At 40.9% G+C, this 17,418-nt stretch overlaps 3 protein-coding genes across 3 annotated transcripts in view; 1 reads left to right on the top strand and 2 right to left on the bottom strand.

The window, feature by feature from the left end:
- Positions 1-4,770, top strand: part of LOC106743789 (protein CBFA2T1) — a 55,454-nt gene extending 50,684 nt beyond the window's left edge. Inside the window, exons 6-8 of the mRNA XM_014617982.1 lie at positions 2,653-3,293; positions 3,952-4,250; positions 4,443-4,770. Of these exons, the coding sequence (XP_014473468.1) occupies positions 2,653-3,293; positions 3,952-4,250; positions 4,443-4,697 (1,195 nt within the window). The 3' untranslated portion in view covers positions 4,698-4,770. The remainder of the gene's footprint in view (positions 1-2,652; positions 3,294-3,951; positions 4,251-4,442) is intronic.
- Positions 4,771-7,079: 2,309 nt separating this feature from the next.
- Positions 7,080-9,774, bottom strand: LOC106743790 (nucleolar protein 9). The gene has a single exon (XM_014617983.1). It carries the CDS (start codon positions 9,248-9,250, stop codon positions 7,418-7,420), a length of 1,833 nt encoding a protein of 610 aa, XP_014473469.1. The 5' UTR covers positions 9,251-9,774; the 3' UTR covers positions 7,080-7,417.
- A 3,601-nt stretch (positions 9,775-13,375) lies between these two features.
- Positions 13,376-15,279, bottom strand: LOC106743788. The gene is made up of 2 exons (XM_014617981.1): positions 15,171-15,279; positions 13,376-14,427 (listed from the first exon to the last, which is right to left on the bottom strand). The coding sequence occupies exons 1-2, from the start codon at positions 15,180-15,182 to the stop codon at positions 14,029-14,031; spliced, it is 411 nt and encodes a 136-aa protein (XP_014473467.1). The 5' UTR covers positions 15,183-15,279; the 3' UTR covers positions 13,376-14,028.
- Between the last annotated feature and the right edge of the window lie 2,139 nt (positions 15,280-17,418).

A 17,418-nucleotide genomic window follows, 5' to 3' on the forward strand; every position in this document is an offset into this window, starting at 1 on the left:
GGTTGACGTAATCGATCCCTGTGATAGATCGATACGTGTATATATCGGCTAACCTTTCCGATACGTTTTCTTTGAAATTATTCAAACTAGCGTGACCTGTAGCGAGACTCTGTAAAATTTAACGTGGTAGCGAACGTACCAGTAGTGACCTTTGAGGGATAGGGGTGAATTGCAGTTAACAATGCTCGCAGAGCGAAGTCATAGAATAAAAAAAAAAACATTGAAAATCACTGGCCGAGGGAAAAAAACGTTATTATCGATCCGCCGCGAGATCACCGTTGGACAAGCTCCTCGTGATAGTCTTGCGATGAAATGGTCGACTTGAATAATAGAACGTCCACCTTGCCGAAGGCGAATCCAATCCTCGCGTACTTGGAAAATCGCGCGGACGGTCATGGCAAATGCTACTGTGAAATTATTTTTACGTTTAGTATATTGTCCGTTATCATAATTTAATAATATCGAGCAGCCAAAATAAATGGATAATTTGTCAAACAAGTAAATTCTTCGGGCGAGTGCAGATTTACATCTAGAAATTCGTATGTTTCCTTTCGTAATTTTGTTTTTCGAAACCTACCACTTGTATGTTATTAAAATACGTGGCATGTAATATTCTTGTATTTCTTCACAATTTACACGTTAAAGAATATTTTGTAGTGTAAACGAGTCGTTCGTTGATTAGAATGTAAAGTATGGAATGTAAAGATATCGTAAGTGAAAAGATTCAGACACAGTTAAAGGAATAAGGAACAAATAATCAAATATTAAGAATTAGGAATAAGATATTAGGAATAAGCTATAGTTGAAGACATAATGAAAAAAAAATAGGGAACAAAATATAAAAAAGTTTTAAAACGGGGTCGTCCCACTCTTTTATTATATATGCATAGATGAAATAATCGCCATCTGTCAGGATTGAAATTTTTGGAGCCCATTTTTTCCGGAACGGTAAATCGCTGCACCTTAAGATATATATAGATATATATATTTGCGATCAGTACAATTGTGATGAATACTTTAATCTGATATCAAAATTGAGTATAAAATCGAGTGGGAAAAAAATGGGGAAAATTACCTATGGACGTTTGGCCGCATTCTTTACTTCCCTGTTTTTAATTCCTTAATAATTCTCTAATATTTAATTCTTTGTTACTTATCCCTTTCATTGTGTCTGGAGCCCTAACAATCTCTAGTATTTGCGCACTGATCATCGGAATAACAGACGCAACAACTTTCTCTTCGGGTATAGTCGACGGAGAGGAATAGCACAACAGGGGGCGTATAAATTATTGCGCAAATTGCTCCTCGCACGGCAAGATCGCACGGAATCTTCGTTCGTCCATAACGATAATTCACGCGGTAACGAACGCCACGCACCTGCGCGTACATGCGTACCTACTACATTTGCCAAGCCGCAAATGCGCCGTCGTTTCGAAAAAATCTTGGCCGCCGGCCTGCATTTCTCGTCGATATTTATCGCGATCTGGTGCCTATTATCGCGAAATTGCCTCCGCGACCGTTCAACGCCTCGTCGATATTGATAATTCGCGAAAGCGCCTGCGGTACGTTAAAAGAGGCCTTCGGCGACCTAAGATGATCGAAGGTTCGCGCGATTCATGCATGTAAGACTCGCCAGATCCAAAAATATCCTTCTGAGAGACCGATTTTTCGGCAAACCACGAATTTTCCCCCGCGTGTTGGACTATCGACGTTTTTCAAGCTGCAGACGGAGAACGGTGGGAACGGAGGGTTCTTCGCGAATTGAATCGTTTACACGTTTCCACACATACACACGCACAGTGCAGTGCAGCTTCGATGGAAAAAATATAGAATCATCGAGACGCCTTGATACTCGCGCTCCGCGTTTCATTTCTACTGGCCGCCCAAGTGTTGATGAAATCAACGTCGGACGGTCGAGGATTTCCGGTCAGGATGATATGCACGTCGACGGGGCGGGAGGAAAGGGAGGCCGCGAAGCGAATACGAAGGCGACAAAACGCGGTGTGCTCCCCGGCAATGCCACCCTGGCCTCCTCTCGATATGTCTGCCGGTGACGTTTCCATATATCATCAGAGCACCACCTTTCCCGAACACCCCTCGTCGTGCAGCCTGCTACCTCTTCGCCCCACGAGTACCGCGAACTTGCTTCGAGTGCCTATCGGCATCCTGCTAATACACACCGCATCGCAACGCACACGTCTCATGTGAATGTGGGTGTACGCACGTACACACAGACTGGCGTCTTTGCTCGACTCCCGCGCTGAATGCCCAAATAATCCGCCGCGCGAAAGGGTTGCGCACGATCCGGGGATCGAGCGTTCGAAGAGTATTCAACGATTAAAGCCGGTATTTACAGTCGAATCTTGTCTCAAGTTCATCTTCAGACGATTTGTAGCCAATGAAAGGAGACGTACAGTATCTGAAGAAGAGTATAAGACGATTTCGAATATAAAACCTGACTATAAATATCGGTCGAGAAAATTGCCGTAAATTGCTCCTATGATTTTCTCGCGTGTCTCGCGTCTCTTAACTTTTCCAGATTCCTTGACTGACGAAGACCGCTGTATTATTTTTTTCACAGCTAAATTCGACCACATCGGCAATTTTCGCGCTTGTCTCTTAACGTTAGCAATCCTTCTTAATGCTCTTCAGGTATTACGAGAACGGAGCCCTCTTGGACGACATGCCGGTGTATGGCAAGAGGCCTACCAATCCATGGAGCCATCACCATCAGCAACAACAACAGCCTCAGCAGCCGACGGACCCATATTGCTGGTACCATCCGCTGCATTCTTCGAGCGGATCGATTCAAGGTCACGCGCACGGCCATGGCCACGGGCCGAGTCCAGTGCCGCCTAGTCTCGTGCAGATTAATCAGATAAACGCGTTCTCCGGACCGCATCATCTGACTCAGCAACCGCAGCAGCCGATGGGCCACGGTCTGCAGACTCAGAACGGCGGCAGCCTCGACGATGAATGGAAGAACATTCACGTGATGCTCAATTGCATCCTCGGCATGGTGGAGAAGACGAAGAGAGCGCTGGCGATCCTTCAGCGACGAGGATGCTCCAGTCCGGCGGCGGCGGCACCTCCACCAGGTGTGGTCGCGGCACAGAACGGTACGAGTAATAACAGCAACAGCAACGGCAACAATCCCTCGTCGACCAACGGCGCGCAGGTCGAGTCGTCTACCGGCGATCGGGATGGTAGCCTGAAGCGATTGTCCGGCGAGATCGTCGCGCAGACGATCAGGGCGACCGAGGACAAGGTGGCTGAGGTCAAACGGAGAGCCGGTCGGTATCTCGGACATATTATTTTACGTATGTCCTCGGTTGTATCGTTTTGCACTGTTGTATCACGAATATCGCTTTAAAATTTCGGAGAAAACTGTTTCTCCCTCATTTTTCCGCAGATTTTTCCGGTTTCTATCTCGAAAACGCACCGAATTTAGAACAGTTAGTTTACAAAAATTCACGTGCGTTCGGTTAAACCCTGTCACGTTTACTTTTTACCGTAAAAAAGATAAGAAATCAAAAATGTTCGTCCTGCTGAAATTTTGTTGAGCCTTTTTCTTGTGAAAATTAAAGTAACAAATCAGCGGTAATAGTTTATTTGAAAATGCTATTTTATACTGTGAGTGTTAAACTTTTTAAATTACTGTAGATCTTGCACCAATTTCTATCCTTTGTCACTGAACCGCGTAAAAAAGTGGTCGTTGGATTAAGTTGTTCTACGAACCGAAATATTTAAATTTATTCGTCTTTGGTATGTCGGTTTTGAAATATTTCTCAATTGCTTCCAGGCGAACTATACGGGCTTGCATTATCATTTGATTGAATAATTATCTCAATCTTTCACAGAGATCGTTCTCTCGTGTCCTATTACACATTTCAATCTCATTCATATATAAATAAATAATAACTGGATGCCTGGTTCTATCGAAATCTCTAGAGGAAGCTGTGTTAGAAGTGAAGAGGGCCGCAGTGGCAGAGATGCAACGTGCCGTTGCAGTTGCGGTCGCAGAATCGAGAGCGAATGAGCGTTTGAGGGTTCACCGGTTATTAGATCTACCGCTTTCCCAAAGGAACCACGGCAGTCTCCGCCAAGGACCTTTCCTGAGGGTTCACGGGAACTCGAGCGCGGTCGAGACTGGCGCCAGAAATGTGACGACGCCGACGACCACACCGAATTCGGCGGCGTCGACCACCGAAGATGAAAAGGACATTCACCTCACCAACATGATGGGATCCGTAAGTGCTATCGCATGCTTATAACGCTGAGTTTCAATTTCTTGCCATTAAGTTTTCATCTGGTATTCTGTTGCAGGAATTGAATTTTTCTTTTTTCCGTGTGGATATTCGAATTAATGTTGAACTATCGAAATAGTAATAGGAATTCGTGGGGATGGAGAAAATTAAGGACGAATCTTGTCTCTCTTACAGACCTGCTGGAACTGCGGCAGGCCCGCCTTGGAGACTTGTGGCGGCTGTGGAATCGCCCGGTACTGCGGCTCTTTCTGCCAGCACCGCGACTGGGAGGCTGGCCACCACGCGACCTGCAATAACCCACCGCCGCGCGAACCACGAAGATCGTCCTCGCGCAGCCCACCGAGGGTCGCCGCCGCGAATCTCCCCGCGGCTGTCAACGAGGTCGACGCCGCGCCAGTGGCATCCGCCGGCGTCTCAAAGGGGAAGTGACGTCGTGGTGCGAGAAATAACCTGGGCTTGCGATCAACCAGATCGATCGACCACTAGTCGCGCTGACCGCGCGCGCGCGTTTCCACGAGGACTCTTCGCTGTGAAAAATGGATGAATTGAAACGAATCGAGAGGAATCAATTCCTGTGAAATCGAGTGCCTGACGTTCAAATCCGGGATTGGTTTGGGAATGTTAGATTTTTGTTTGCGCTTCGGCAAGATTCACGGAGGATTATTCAAGCTATTCTACCGACTCCGAATTTGGAAAATTAGTGATTCTCGCATTCACAAGATAAATTTTTATCCATTCTTTCTAATTCATCTATTTTCTACAGTGTCTTTAACGATCATACATCTTCTGCGTACTCTCATTGATGTGTCCTTTCTTTCTACGAAACCGACCCCGGAAATTTCCTTCGTAATCCATTTGGAAACATGGATGAGTCCAGACAAGAATCTCTCTAGTTTAATGTATCTGTGATTATTCGTTTTTCAGCACGGGGAAAAAGGATTGGTTGAATTAACGTGATAATGAACGAATCAAATATATTCTCGCTGAAGGAAACAGAATTTCTGATCCTAAGAATCAAATTTAGTCCATAAGAATTAGAAATTCTGCTTCTTTTAACCAAAACACACTCGGTTCGTTCATTGTAACATTAATTTAACAGATCTTTTTTCTCCGAGACAAACTCAATGGTCGCACTAACTACCGATTAACTGATTTTGATAATCAATTGTCCGTTGAATAGGTAACATCTCCAATTGCAGTGTTTCAGTCAGGTGATAAGAGTCACGCAATGGCAAATAAACAGAAACTTACAACTGTCGTAACTTAATCGGACCTTTAAAAAAAAAACATGAATCTCCAACTGATCGATCGGTTTTGACACCTCAGCGATTATCTTAAACATTAAACTGAACGATGATACTCAGAACACATTAAGAAGACATGTAAAAGAGATCGGAGCATCTTACGAGGCTATGTTTAAAATTCACTTTAAACTGCCGGCCTTGGGCTAATGGCCAAGCGCGCGGTCAGTGTCAAAAATGCACCAACATATAGATATGCAAGCAAACTTCTTAACTAAGTCGATTATACGCCTCGGATGAAACGTCGGGCGTGATAAATGTGCTTTAGGACTTTATCAATTAATCACGCAAAATGAGCAACTGATTTCACGTCAAGTAGCGTAACCGACCACATAGGTGTTTGCGTTTTCCGGATAGATAGCACCGGCGGAACAGCATGCGGAGCACTCGTGAATGTACACATTTATCAGCATCGTACCAGCCGCTCTCTCCTTTTTCTCTTCTAACCGGATTTCCAATCTATTCATTACCTAGAATTATATCAAACAATAGGAATAATGCGTGTCTTAAGCGTTTTCTGCAACCGAAGGAATAATAGGTATCAATGAATTGGATCAGTGAATCGCAGCGGAGACGCGCGTTTCGTATTGTTCCGAATCGACATTAGCGGTAAATGTAGCATTACGAAAATAACTCTCCCACTAGTGTAGATGTATCTTCATTTTGCCGTTAGCAGGTCGAATTATTCGCAACGCGAAGCCGAAGAACACGCTCGTCCGATTAGCAAACTCTGACGTGACTTAGAGAATGCAATTGCATCTTTCGCTCGCTTGTAACGATTTGGAAAAGCACGGGACTTTCACTGTCGTTCATATCGGTTGAATCTATGAGATTCATAAAATTATAATATTACACGAGTTACTTTCTCTTTCTCCTCTTTTTTTACTGTCAAACAATCGTTTACTATGTGTTCTTTTATCTGAATGTAACTTCTTACCGTGTGTCTCAATACTACAGCGCAAAATATCATTATGAAAATAGGATGTATCGCAAGATGACACTCATACATACTTCTATATGGCACACACACACACACACACACACACACACATACACACAAGTGACTTGATTTTATTGCGTATTTACGCTCACTTCGATGTTTCGTACACGAAAAACGAATCACATCGATCTTATCCTAGTCAATTGATAGGTTTAACGATTGTAACGACTAATGTAACGCGAGTCGAACCCTTTACTTTGCGCGCACCTCAGGATATAATTACCACGTATATTTAAGTCTAGTCACGATGAAGATAAAGCGGTTTTATCGTCGATTGTACGCGTTAGGGAACTTTGCTCAAATCTATAGACTACGAATTATTGTAATTTTTCTTAGACACATTGCGTTGCGGGGATGTATGATGAATCCTATAAAGTGTATTTATAAACTAACGAAATATATGATTATTCTATGTCAGAATGTAAGAAAAAAAAATAATACCAAGAGCTTCTTTTTTATTAAACATCCTACGGTTATATTAGAGGAATGTGAGATACAACCGGATTCGAATTGAATCGGATAATCATTTATTTTCGTGGGATAACACCAACATAACGTAAAACTCTAGAAGCTTGATTGCTATTCGATAAGATACCGTGCGCACTCTTAATGTATTAATTTTTAACAGCATATCGCGAAATTCTGACCTGTGAAAGTACACGAGTATATAATTGATTTATATAACGCGTCCTATTTTACTTTATTCTATATTTGAGATCAAAGATCTCCCCGTTTTCCGCAGATAAGAACGAACATTTGATATTCAATGGAAAAAATGACACATTGATTGGCATTCATTCAACAAATATGTATAAGCGTGTAAGAACGGGTGTTGAAATATTTTAGATTCATGATTTTTCAGAAACATTTCCAATAATATTTGCAAACAATGCTCTGGTCTTCTCCTGTTTTCCTTGCGACTCCGACCACTCTTTCTTACTTCTCTGGAATAACGATAGGTTCAGCTTCGTGAAGATGATCCTGCCCGATTTGGTCAACCGTAAGGACTCCCCAGCTGCAGCTAACTCGTCCATAATGAGGAGTTTATGATTCATACGCGCCCATGCCCACACCTTATCCAAGCATCTAGATCCGTGGGTGCTTTTGGCTAATTCCGCCCAGGTATCGCGTAGCTTCTTGAATAATTTCTCGCAACTCTTCTCGCCGATATATTTGCTATCCATGAAGGCGTCGAGAATTCGACTGCCTTTCGGGTCACCGAATAAGCGCAGTAACTCCTCGTTGTTCATTTCCAATAACGAGTTTACGATCTTGATGGGTTTGTTGAACTGCAGCATCGCTTGTATCATCAGACTGCCATGTAAGTTGAAAGGTGGTTGTTGGTCATTTGGAAGATCTTTCAATTGAGCCAGACTCTTTAGAGTCACCGTACATGGAACGAGCTGCATTTGATCTTGTGTGGATGCGCCGCATTCCAGTAACTTGATTATAGCACTGACAAATGCACCTTGTTTTATCTGCAACCTCAGACATGCATTTCCAGCGCTGGCCAGTATCCCAGTGAAACCTTGCTTGAGAATTTCCGGAAAGTATTCCGACACTTCATCGAATATCATCTCCAGTTCCTCTTTAGTGCTGCAATGATCCAATAATTTTTGCACACTGAAATTGGTACTTCGTGTCAAGCACAAGTGTTTTAAGTTTCCGGCAAAGAACATCTTATATAGTTTCTTGAAGCTCTTTGGTGTTGCCACCATCAAACAAACTTCTAATATCCTGATGGAACATTCTGTGTTAAATATATCCGATAGTTTCCCATCTTCTCCTGGTTTAAAACATTTTTTGCTAATCTTTGTGATGATGATTTTCGTTAAATCTGAATCAACGTCTTTCAATGAATACAGGACACATTGTACTAAGCCAGAAGTAACTTCATTTTGTCCAAATTCAAGAAACTGCGGCCATTTTTGTAGTCGATCACAGCATTGTACCAGCAGATCACTATATTCCTGTACCACAGGACGTCTGCTTGCAAGACATGGCATAGATTTCTTATTATCTTCGCTGTCAGCATTCTCAATTAATCCTGCCAGGCACTCTATGACAGTTCTTAGAACATGATTAGCATAAGTATCAAATATAAATTCTTCCATATTATTAACATAGTATCTGCTCAGCTTTAGCACTATGTCGTTGTAAATCTTTACTTCAGCATATTTAACTTCTATGACAGCATCAGCAGCACCATCTTCTGCTTCTGTACTTGTTTTATTTATGGTAGTCTTCTCTGTCGTTGATATATTGGATATCCTGTTGCCTCTGTCAGCGCAAACCATTATTATCTTCTGCAAGACGTGACTGGCAAATCTGTTGCTGCTTAATTTCCTCAGAGAGGACTCAAGTGCCTTCACCAACCTCTGAATGGTCTCCAAATTAACGTACTTTAGCAAAGAATCCATGACACGTGAACCAACCTGGTTTTGTGCATATTCAATTTCATGGCCTACAGTTTCCTGGTAGACGTTTTGCACATACATCAACTTCTCCTCAGACGTAGGAAAGCCTGCACGCATCAACTCGAGAACGCGAATCAAATATTGATAGGTGTCTTTGTCCAGTTCGTTACCGCTTGACCTTTGGCGAGCGAATTTCTTTGCCATTTGCATGTGAGAACGCTTCTTCTTTCGTTTCTTCCCAATAATCTCGTGTGATTCCGCCATATTTTTCGAATTAATGACCAAAGTATCCAGAATTTAGAAGAGATAACGATGCTTGAAGAGGTTAACTTAATTAAACCTACACCACGTGCATCGCACTTGTGTTACTGTCTCACGTGGTTATGAATAATGATAATACTGATGGAGAAACGAGTAAAGTAATTGCCACGGTGCAATTCACCGAATTGTCTGTAGACACTATTTACTAGCAGATTATCTTCAGCAATCTCGGAAAAGGTTCAAACACAATTTATATATCCGCGCCATAAACTTTTCTTGTCTGTCGATTACTGGTTAGTAGAGGTTAAGTGCCTTTAACCTCCTACATACATAGTTCGTTCTTTTTAGATGCACTGCTGTGCCAGTGTAATAAATTAAAGCGAGACAAAATATACTTGTCTCATTTTAATCTTATCACATCAGTTCTTTCTAGAAATTTTTCATCCGACAGCTAATCAATGCATTCAACAAATTCGTCATAAGACAAATAAGACACTAGGCTAAACGCTGAATTAATGCATATCACTGCAATGTTATCGATGATCGGAATGTCAGTATTCTATAATTTTCGTGTCTCTCGTTTGTTGAGCCACATCGATGAGTGTTACTTAATTTAACGGTTTCACGGGAATGTTACGTGATTGCCGGCATTTGGAGGCATATTTTAAATTTCATATATATCGTTATAGGTTAACCGTCTAGATACTTATATTAGATAATCGAACGTATAAAAAATGCTAAATCTAAAAATGATTTTCGAGGCCTCGAATTGCTGCTTTTTAATGACATATTGTCGATGATAATAATTCGGCAGTAGAAGTACACATTAGTGCAGAATAAAAGCTTCTGACTTACCGAGACGCAAAAACGTAGCGTAAACGCTGGATTTCGAAATATTTGTTTCATCATTGTTGCAAACGCATCATATTTCTATTTTGCGTTGAGCATTGGTTGTAACATCGAAAGAATCGCGTTCAATCGTAATAACGTGGACCGATTAACATATTTAAGCCATCACCTGTCACTTAATTCGGTACTATCAATACTAGTCGGCACACGGAAATTACGCCGGGTAAAAAGATACAACGCGGAACAATCGCAACATTCGACATGAAGTGCCGCGAGCATTGCGTGAGTGTGAACGGATCATCGTGATTGGGTGGCTACGTTTCGATAATCTTCGAGAATCGCAATCACTGAGGCCCGTATTAACAGTTGTTATTTTAAACTCATCTTAATGTGAGATTTTAATTCAAAGTTAGGTCTATGCTTTTCAGTTGAACCGTATAGTATATTTGACATTATAATTGTAAATGCTATTCAATTGGAAAATTCACGTCTAACTCTGAATTCAAATCTGAGTATCTCATCTGAAACGAATTTCAAGTAACAATTCTTAATACGAGTCTGAGATATGCAGCTACCATCAATCAAGAGATGGATAGCGGAGTACCTTGGCACGAATCTGAGAAGCTGTTTCATATTTCGCATGATAATGATTTCGTATGATTTCGAGTCACTGATTAGTTTCGTGTGCGAAATATCGTCGCCGGGCGGGCCGAGGGTAAGTACGTTATGGAAAATATCGTTAAGTAAACGTCGAAAATATCTCGGGTCATCGGGAATGTCGAGTAAAGTTTCGTGCGTTCGTTGTATTATGATAGCATCGAGTTTAAACCGCACCAAGTAGTATAAGTTAGTTTCATGTACATACTTTGAACGTATGTTTCACAGTCGTATTACATACGTTTAAAGAACAATATGAATAATGAAACTAACTACCTGCTACCTGGAGTAAAGATTACAAAGATTACTTGAACACATGTTTACCGAATCCTCGTTGAAAACTTCATTTTCGACTGGAGAATAAGATACGTCACGCGGTATTACGGTAATTCGAAATTTGTATCATCGGACTGCTGCTCTTCACGCCAGAACACGCTAACGCTTCGACTCGTCAAAGGATCATCATTAGAAGTGTCGGCCGAAATGTCACTCGTTTATTATGTTACGATGGTTAGTTAGTTATGTTCCGACGTCTTGCCGGATAAAAGTCACTAAGTACAAAATACAGCACGCTTGTGAATATTACATGTCGAGTCGTACCTGAGCAGCATAAATCTGTTGGCTAACCGTTGCCCAACGTTAGTCAAATGTTAGTAAACCAAATTGGTTAATAAAAAGTAAATCAAACAAATAAAAATAAATTATAAAGTGCGAGAAACATTATTGTATTTTTTAAAATTCTATAGGCTCTAACTTGAAATAAATATTAAACATTTCTTTTTGTAATGCGTTTCAACAATTGCATTTCAACAAATGCGTTTCAACAATTGATAATCATATTTATAATAAAATCATATTTTCTTTAAATACATGATTAATATTATGTATCCATGGTTATTATTCAATGCGTCTTTTACGGCTTGACAGGCCATCTATAGGGAATTATTGATGAATATAGTCGATAAAGTAAGCGCTCTCCAATTATCCATTGAACTCATTCGTAGTCGTGGAACTTTAATTAGGAGCGATAATTTTTAATAATACCATGTTGGAATTACTTGATATGAATACAAATATTTGTTTACGTTTCGTTTTAATAATATCTGATAGATATCCTTAAAAAAATCTTCTTCAAAATTGTACGATGTTTTTATGATGGGAACTTCTGATTTATCTTCAGTGGTAATTGAACGCTTTTATCGACATCTCGTTATCGACAGCTTTTTATGAAACTACTGGTAACAAGTTATCACCCGTAGGTTAAGTAATGGTTACTGTAAATAAACCATAAGCGTAATAAAAATAGACCGGGGCATAAGACGCGAAAACTGAAGATTAGATAGAAAGAGACAAAGAAGGTGCCGTGTTTTCTCTCTCTAATGAGGAAAGAGTGAGGAAAAATAGGGGGTAAGAAAGAGTGAGCAGACAGCTGAATACTCGATCGTTCACACAGTAGATAAAGTTATATAGTAATGAGAAAAGTAATAGTGTGTGAAGAATCGAACATACAACAACTGCTGCTCACTTTTTTTTAAACTCTTTCTCCCCATCTCCCCGCATCTTCTTTCTGTTCACTCTTTTTTCATAAGAGAGAGAAAGCTACACGGACCTATTGTCCGTTTCTTTCTATCTGATCTTCATTACTTATTAAAGAACATGCTGGGTCTATTCTTACTATGTTTATGAGATAAACTATTAAGACTTTCACATATGGATTGCCATAAGCAATAAGGAAGTTGATTAACCAAATATATTATTTTAAATTTATATATTCCATAAGACGATAGAAGTGAAGATAAATTTGGCCTTAAGCAGAAATAACTAGGATTTTAAACAGTTGAAATGCTAGTTATTTCTGTTCAAGGCCGAACTTATCCTCACTTCTATTGTCTTTTGGAATACATAAGACTAAAGAAATATATTGATTGGTTGATCAACTTTCTTATTGCTTACGGCAATCCATGTATGAAGGCCTTTATATATATAAGGCCATACATTCCATAAATTTCGTTACATGTTCTACAATGAGACATATGAATTAATGTTATCAATTTCGACTATCCGGGTAACCGAGTCTTTCAGTAACCGAGTATACAGTTAATTCCAGACGTTATTATTATTTGTTATCATTAAAAAACCAATAATTTGTAACCTGATCCTTCAGGTTTCCGCGGTGTGGGTAAATACATAATTTGACCCACAAATTAGCGCTGCGTCTTTCATAAATTTATTTCTGAACTAATCTTAAGTCGTTCCCCCTAAAGAAGTGAATTGAAATATTTACGAAACACTGAAAATACATCTATGGAAGATGCGGCATTAACTCAGAAGCCAAATCAAGTCAAATTTGTAACGTCTGAAATTAGCTGTATATTCAATTACTGAAATACCCGGGTATCCGGTAAGTCGGAAATGACAGCACTTATACGAATTTTTTTTCTGTATAATTTAACATGAGTAAAATTTCTGTGTATTTGCGGAACATTTAATATTAACGTCTAATAATATATTACCATTTCTCATTCCATTATTCGATATTGGATGTGAGAATATCTAGTAATATTTATATAATATGTACATATATAAAAAATAAAGAGGAAATATATGTAATAATATACGACGTGACACGCAAGAAGTTGCAGGATTTATTCATATATTTATACAACATATTTATACGTATAAAAAGAAAGAAGTCAAGAGAAATGCCAGGAAAGCTTGAATGACATTGAATGATTGACATGTGATGTTAATTGGCGTGTCACACATCAAGACACGTCCAAAACAATACTAGCCCTGCACGAGTATTAATTTTATGATCACACACGTAAATCACGCAAAGATTACTTGTGCACGAAAAGAAAAAAAATAGCTCCCACAGCTCAAAATTAGTTGCCTATATAATATAATTAAAATTTAATTACTAAACCTAGTTTTTAACTATGACAGCTGATTCTTTTTTTTTCATTTACGGCTATAGTCATAAGCATTAGTTCCCATAGTTAAAAACTAGGTCTAATAACAACATTTTAGTTTAATTAGGACAGCTAGTTTTTAGCTATGGAAGCAAATTCTTTTATTTCCGTATATACATATTTCCATAATAAATCTTGATCTAAGATTCCTCTTACATAAATGACGCGATAATAGATTCTAAATAATTCCGATGCCTGGAATCTCGGAAGCTCAGAGAAGGGAGCTTCTACCGTGACCGACGATATTTCTCATTATCCATTCTAATGCATCTCACGCGGTATGCAGTCATCCTTCATCTCGCGTCACTGCGCGAAAATCTGTGCCGGTAGAAACGGGAAGGTATTGTAGACGTACACGGGTCGATTGAATGCGAAGGAGTTGGCGATTGCCAGAGCCGGATTGGAGTCGAAATCGTCCTGCTCGCCTGGCACTGTCGTTGGCTCCCTGCTGCGAGGCGTCGTCGTGGTTTTTACGGTGGTCGCAACCGGCCGCGGTGTGGTCGTGCTGGTGAATAACGGGACGCGTTGGGTAGTCGCGGTATCCGGAGGTTCGTAGCTTTGTAATCCCGGGGTTCCGTAATACGCATGCAATCGATTGTTATTGGGATTAAACTGCTGGCCATTAGGACGCCACCCCCTGGGCTTATACCCCGATAAATCTGACGTCGCCGCCAGGCCGATATAAAGGAGAACGAGGATGAGCTGGAAAAAAAAAGACTCAGAGTCAGTTTATAAACCTGCGAGGCGATGGGCGCTCCGGCGGGCTCGCGGAGTTATACCCGGTTCGTTCATTCGTTTATCGAGCGGCCGTGTTCATTCGTGGTATATCGAAAATTGCAGTATACGCTTTTCCTGCTGTTTCTTTTTTTTTTTTAATCCATTCGACGCGTAATCTTGATCCGTCTGAAAAATATCGGAATCTTGAACAAGCGAGGAAATATCGGAATAGCGGGAATATCGGAAGTTTAATCTTCGTTTAATTAGATTAATCTTCGTTCAATTAGAACGGCTCATCATTCGGAAGCGTTTCACTTTGACGGACGTTTAACGTCACAAGAATTAAGAAGCCGTAGGAAACGTAACGGTCTGTCAGATTCGAGTTCGGGAAGAAAAGTCGAGTGCGCTGATATCGTAAATGGAAGTTTGTCGCGAGACGAGGAAGTTCGCGAGACGCTCCGTGTGAGACAATTAATTATATCGAGCGTCGTATCTCTCGCCGACGATGAATTAACACTCTCTCGCGGATTGCACTTGTGCACCGTCGCTACTACGATTACCCGGCAATGGTCTGGCGTTTCACATACACACACATATATGCACGCACACAGTGCCGGTGAACTCATCGGAGTGTCAAATTCGCTGTCGGTGTGTGAGCCGGTAGTTTCTTCAACAGCGAAGCACGTTCTTTTCTTTATACACAGATATCAAATAGAATACTCTTTTACCGTCTCCCTCATTTTCGTTCGATGTAATCCACTGTTGAGCTCGCACCGAAAAATTTCGGACTGGCCTTTGCCCAAGTGTCTGTCCCGTCTTTATATGCGAAGCGACGTGCGCCGGATCGGACGTCTAGGCTACGTGAATACGAAACAAGGGGCGAAGGAACGAAAACGATTTCGTTTCGTTGCTTACCGTTTCGTAATACGACGGACCCATATTACGTGTTAAGAATAGTTTCGTACAGCGAATTGACCGTCTGTCGTCATATTTTAGATACACGTCAGTTTTGTATCGAGCGTATCGTTCGATCGGTTCCGTTTCGCTCGGGGGAACGTTGGAATGATAGAAAAATTCTGTCGTAAGACGAACTGAACGCGCGAGCGTTGAAGTTTCTCGGTCTGTGTGCTCCGCCGTATGATCTTCGCATCTGAGTTTCCACAATGCTTGTTCTACAAACAGGCAGTGAGAATACGGTGTTACGTTACCGCAACGATAGCAGAATACATTTTGCGGCACGCTTCTCCCTGCATAGCAAATGAACGATTTGACGGTTTAATCGCCGATAAGCACCTCATTGAAATTAACGCGGTAAAACGGGCATTTTTTTTTATAAACATGAAATATGTATTCAAATTTATGTGCGGAATATATAAATTATCGCGTTTGTTCTGAGCGAGGCTGTCTATAATATACGAGCGACCGTCTCGTATCTTGTTTTCTTTTTGGCGTAAAAAAGTGAGTTTGTCGTTTGCAAGTGCATGTTAAACAGCTCTGATCCAGAGCTCACGAGAGACTGGAATTTAAATTAAGAAGCAAGTTGATTATTTCAGACGTTAGCGATCGGGAAAACGGAAAGACCTGTAATAGTAACGGAGCTCACGCGTTCTTCGCGTTCGTACTCCGAATCGACACTTTTCATCATCGCCTTTTCATTATTGGGTGTTTTAAACGTGGAAATGAGAGCACACCCATTGTAGCGGCGGCTTTTGCAATGTCTTACGTGAATTAAGGACGTGTCTGGAATTTAAGATCGCGTGCGACCGTAATGCATACCCTATGAATTCGCAAGATCGGCAGACGTCGTTCGCTCGCCTATACGAATTCGGTCGGTGTAATCCAGAAACGTGGCGCGCGAACTAATCGCCGGATTGACAGTGAAGTTGAGTGACAATGCTAATTAGAATTCTGACTGTCCCGTGTTTAGAACTTACCAACTGTCATTCGCTATCGATCCCACACGTATAACACCTCGTGATACGACACTTGTCTGCGAGATTTATTACTCATTCGTCGGTCAGAATATTTTTCGTCGTTGTATTTATTTCGTTTTAACTAATTACGGCAATCAACTCATTTTTTACGATTTATCTAAATAAATTAGACACCTTTTTTATACGGATGATCTCTTGTCTGCGACGGTCTTTTGGCGAATTTCGAATTTTCCCTTCGCGATTCAATTTTTGTAAAATGAAAGAGACATCGGTTTCCTTCATTTTGCCTCAAACAAGAGAGACGCCTGTGCGTAAAAGACGTTTGCTCGCACTTGCCTGTAAATATCTATCACAAGAAAGAGATTGGTCCTATTTGAGAAATTTCGTCCGTTGGACTGAACTGCTGAACTACGCTTTGCTCAAACGGAAAAGATAAATGGAAAAGGCGGCTGCGGTTCGCGCTATCACGCGGTTCGAAATCGAGATAACAACGCTGTCGCAGACAGACGGCACGAGTGTCGGTTTGATCGAAAGCATGAGATATAATAGCCCGCGTCGAGAACTTTTGTCCTTTGATTGAGTATATCAAGTATTCCGGTCGAGTAACAAGTGGTGGACGCGTCCGTCATGTCACGCGTCAAATGCAGCGTATTATGCAGCGTTCATTTCCATGGCTTTGTGTTATCTAAAAACAACGGCGAGGTGTCCTCCGCGTCGATAAAAGTTCCGCGCCGGTACTCGAAATGGCTTCTCCTATTCAACGATGTGCGCGTGGAATCGATACGGCGGAATTTTCGCATTTCTACGACGAGCTGAATATTTGAAGGCAGTTACCGAGATGAAATTTTTCATGTAAAATAAAAAATTAATAAAAGTATCATGTTTGTAAACTGTATGGATATTTAGTGGAACGAGAGGGAAATGATTAGAGGGAATAGAAAGAGGGAGGGAGGAAAGAATAAAATAGATAGATAGATAGATAGAAGAACGAGTTTTGATGGAAAAAAGTATTTCATTGTGATTGTTTTTCCAATGTGAAAAA

The sequence above is a fragment of the Dinoponera quadriceps genome, unplaced genomic scaffold (assembly GCF_001313825.1).
Source record: "Dinoponera quadriceps isolate SergipeBrazil2010 unplaced genomic scaffold, ASM131382v1 scaffold1249, whole genome shotgun sequence".
Taxonomy (NCBI): domain Eukaryota; kingdom Metazoa; phylum Arthropoda; class Insecta; order Hymenoptera; family Formicidae; genus Dinoponera; species Dinoponera quadriceps.

Coding starts and splice junctions, on each gene's coding strand:
- LOC106743790 (XM_014617983.1), bottom strand. CDS start 9,250: ATGGCGGAATCACACGAGATTATTGGGAAGAAACGAAAGAAGAAGCGT.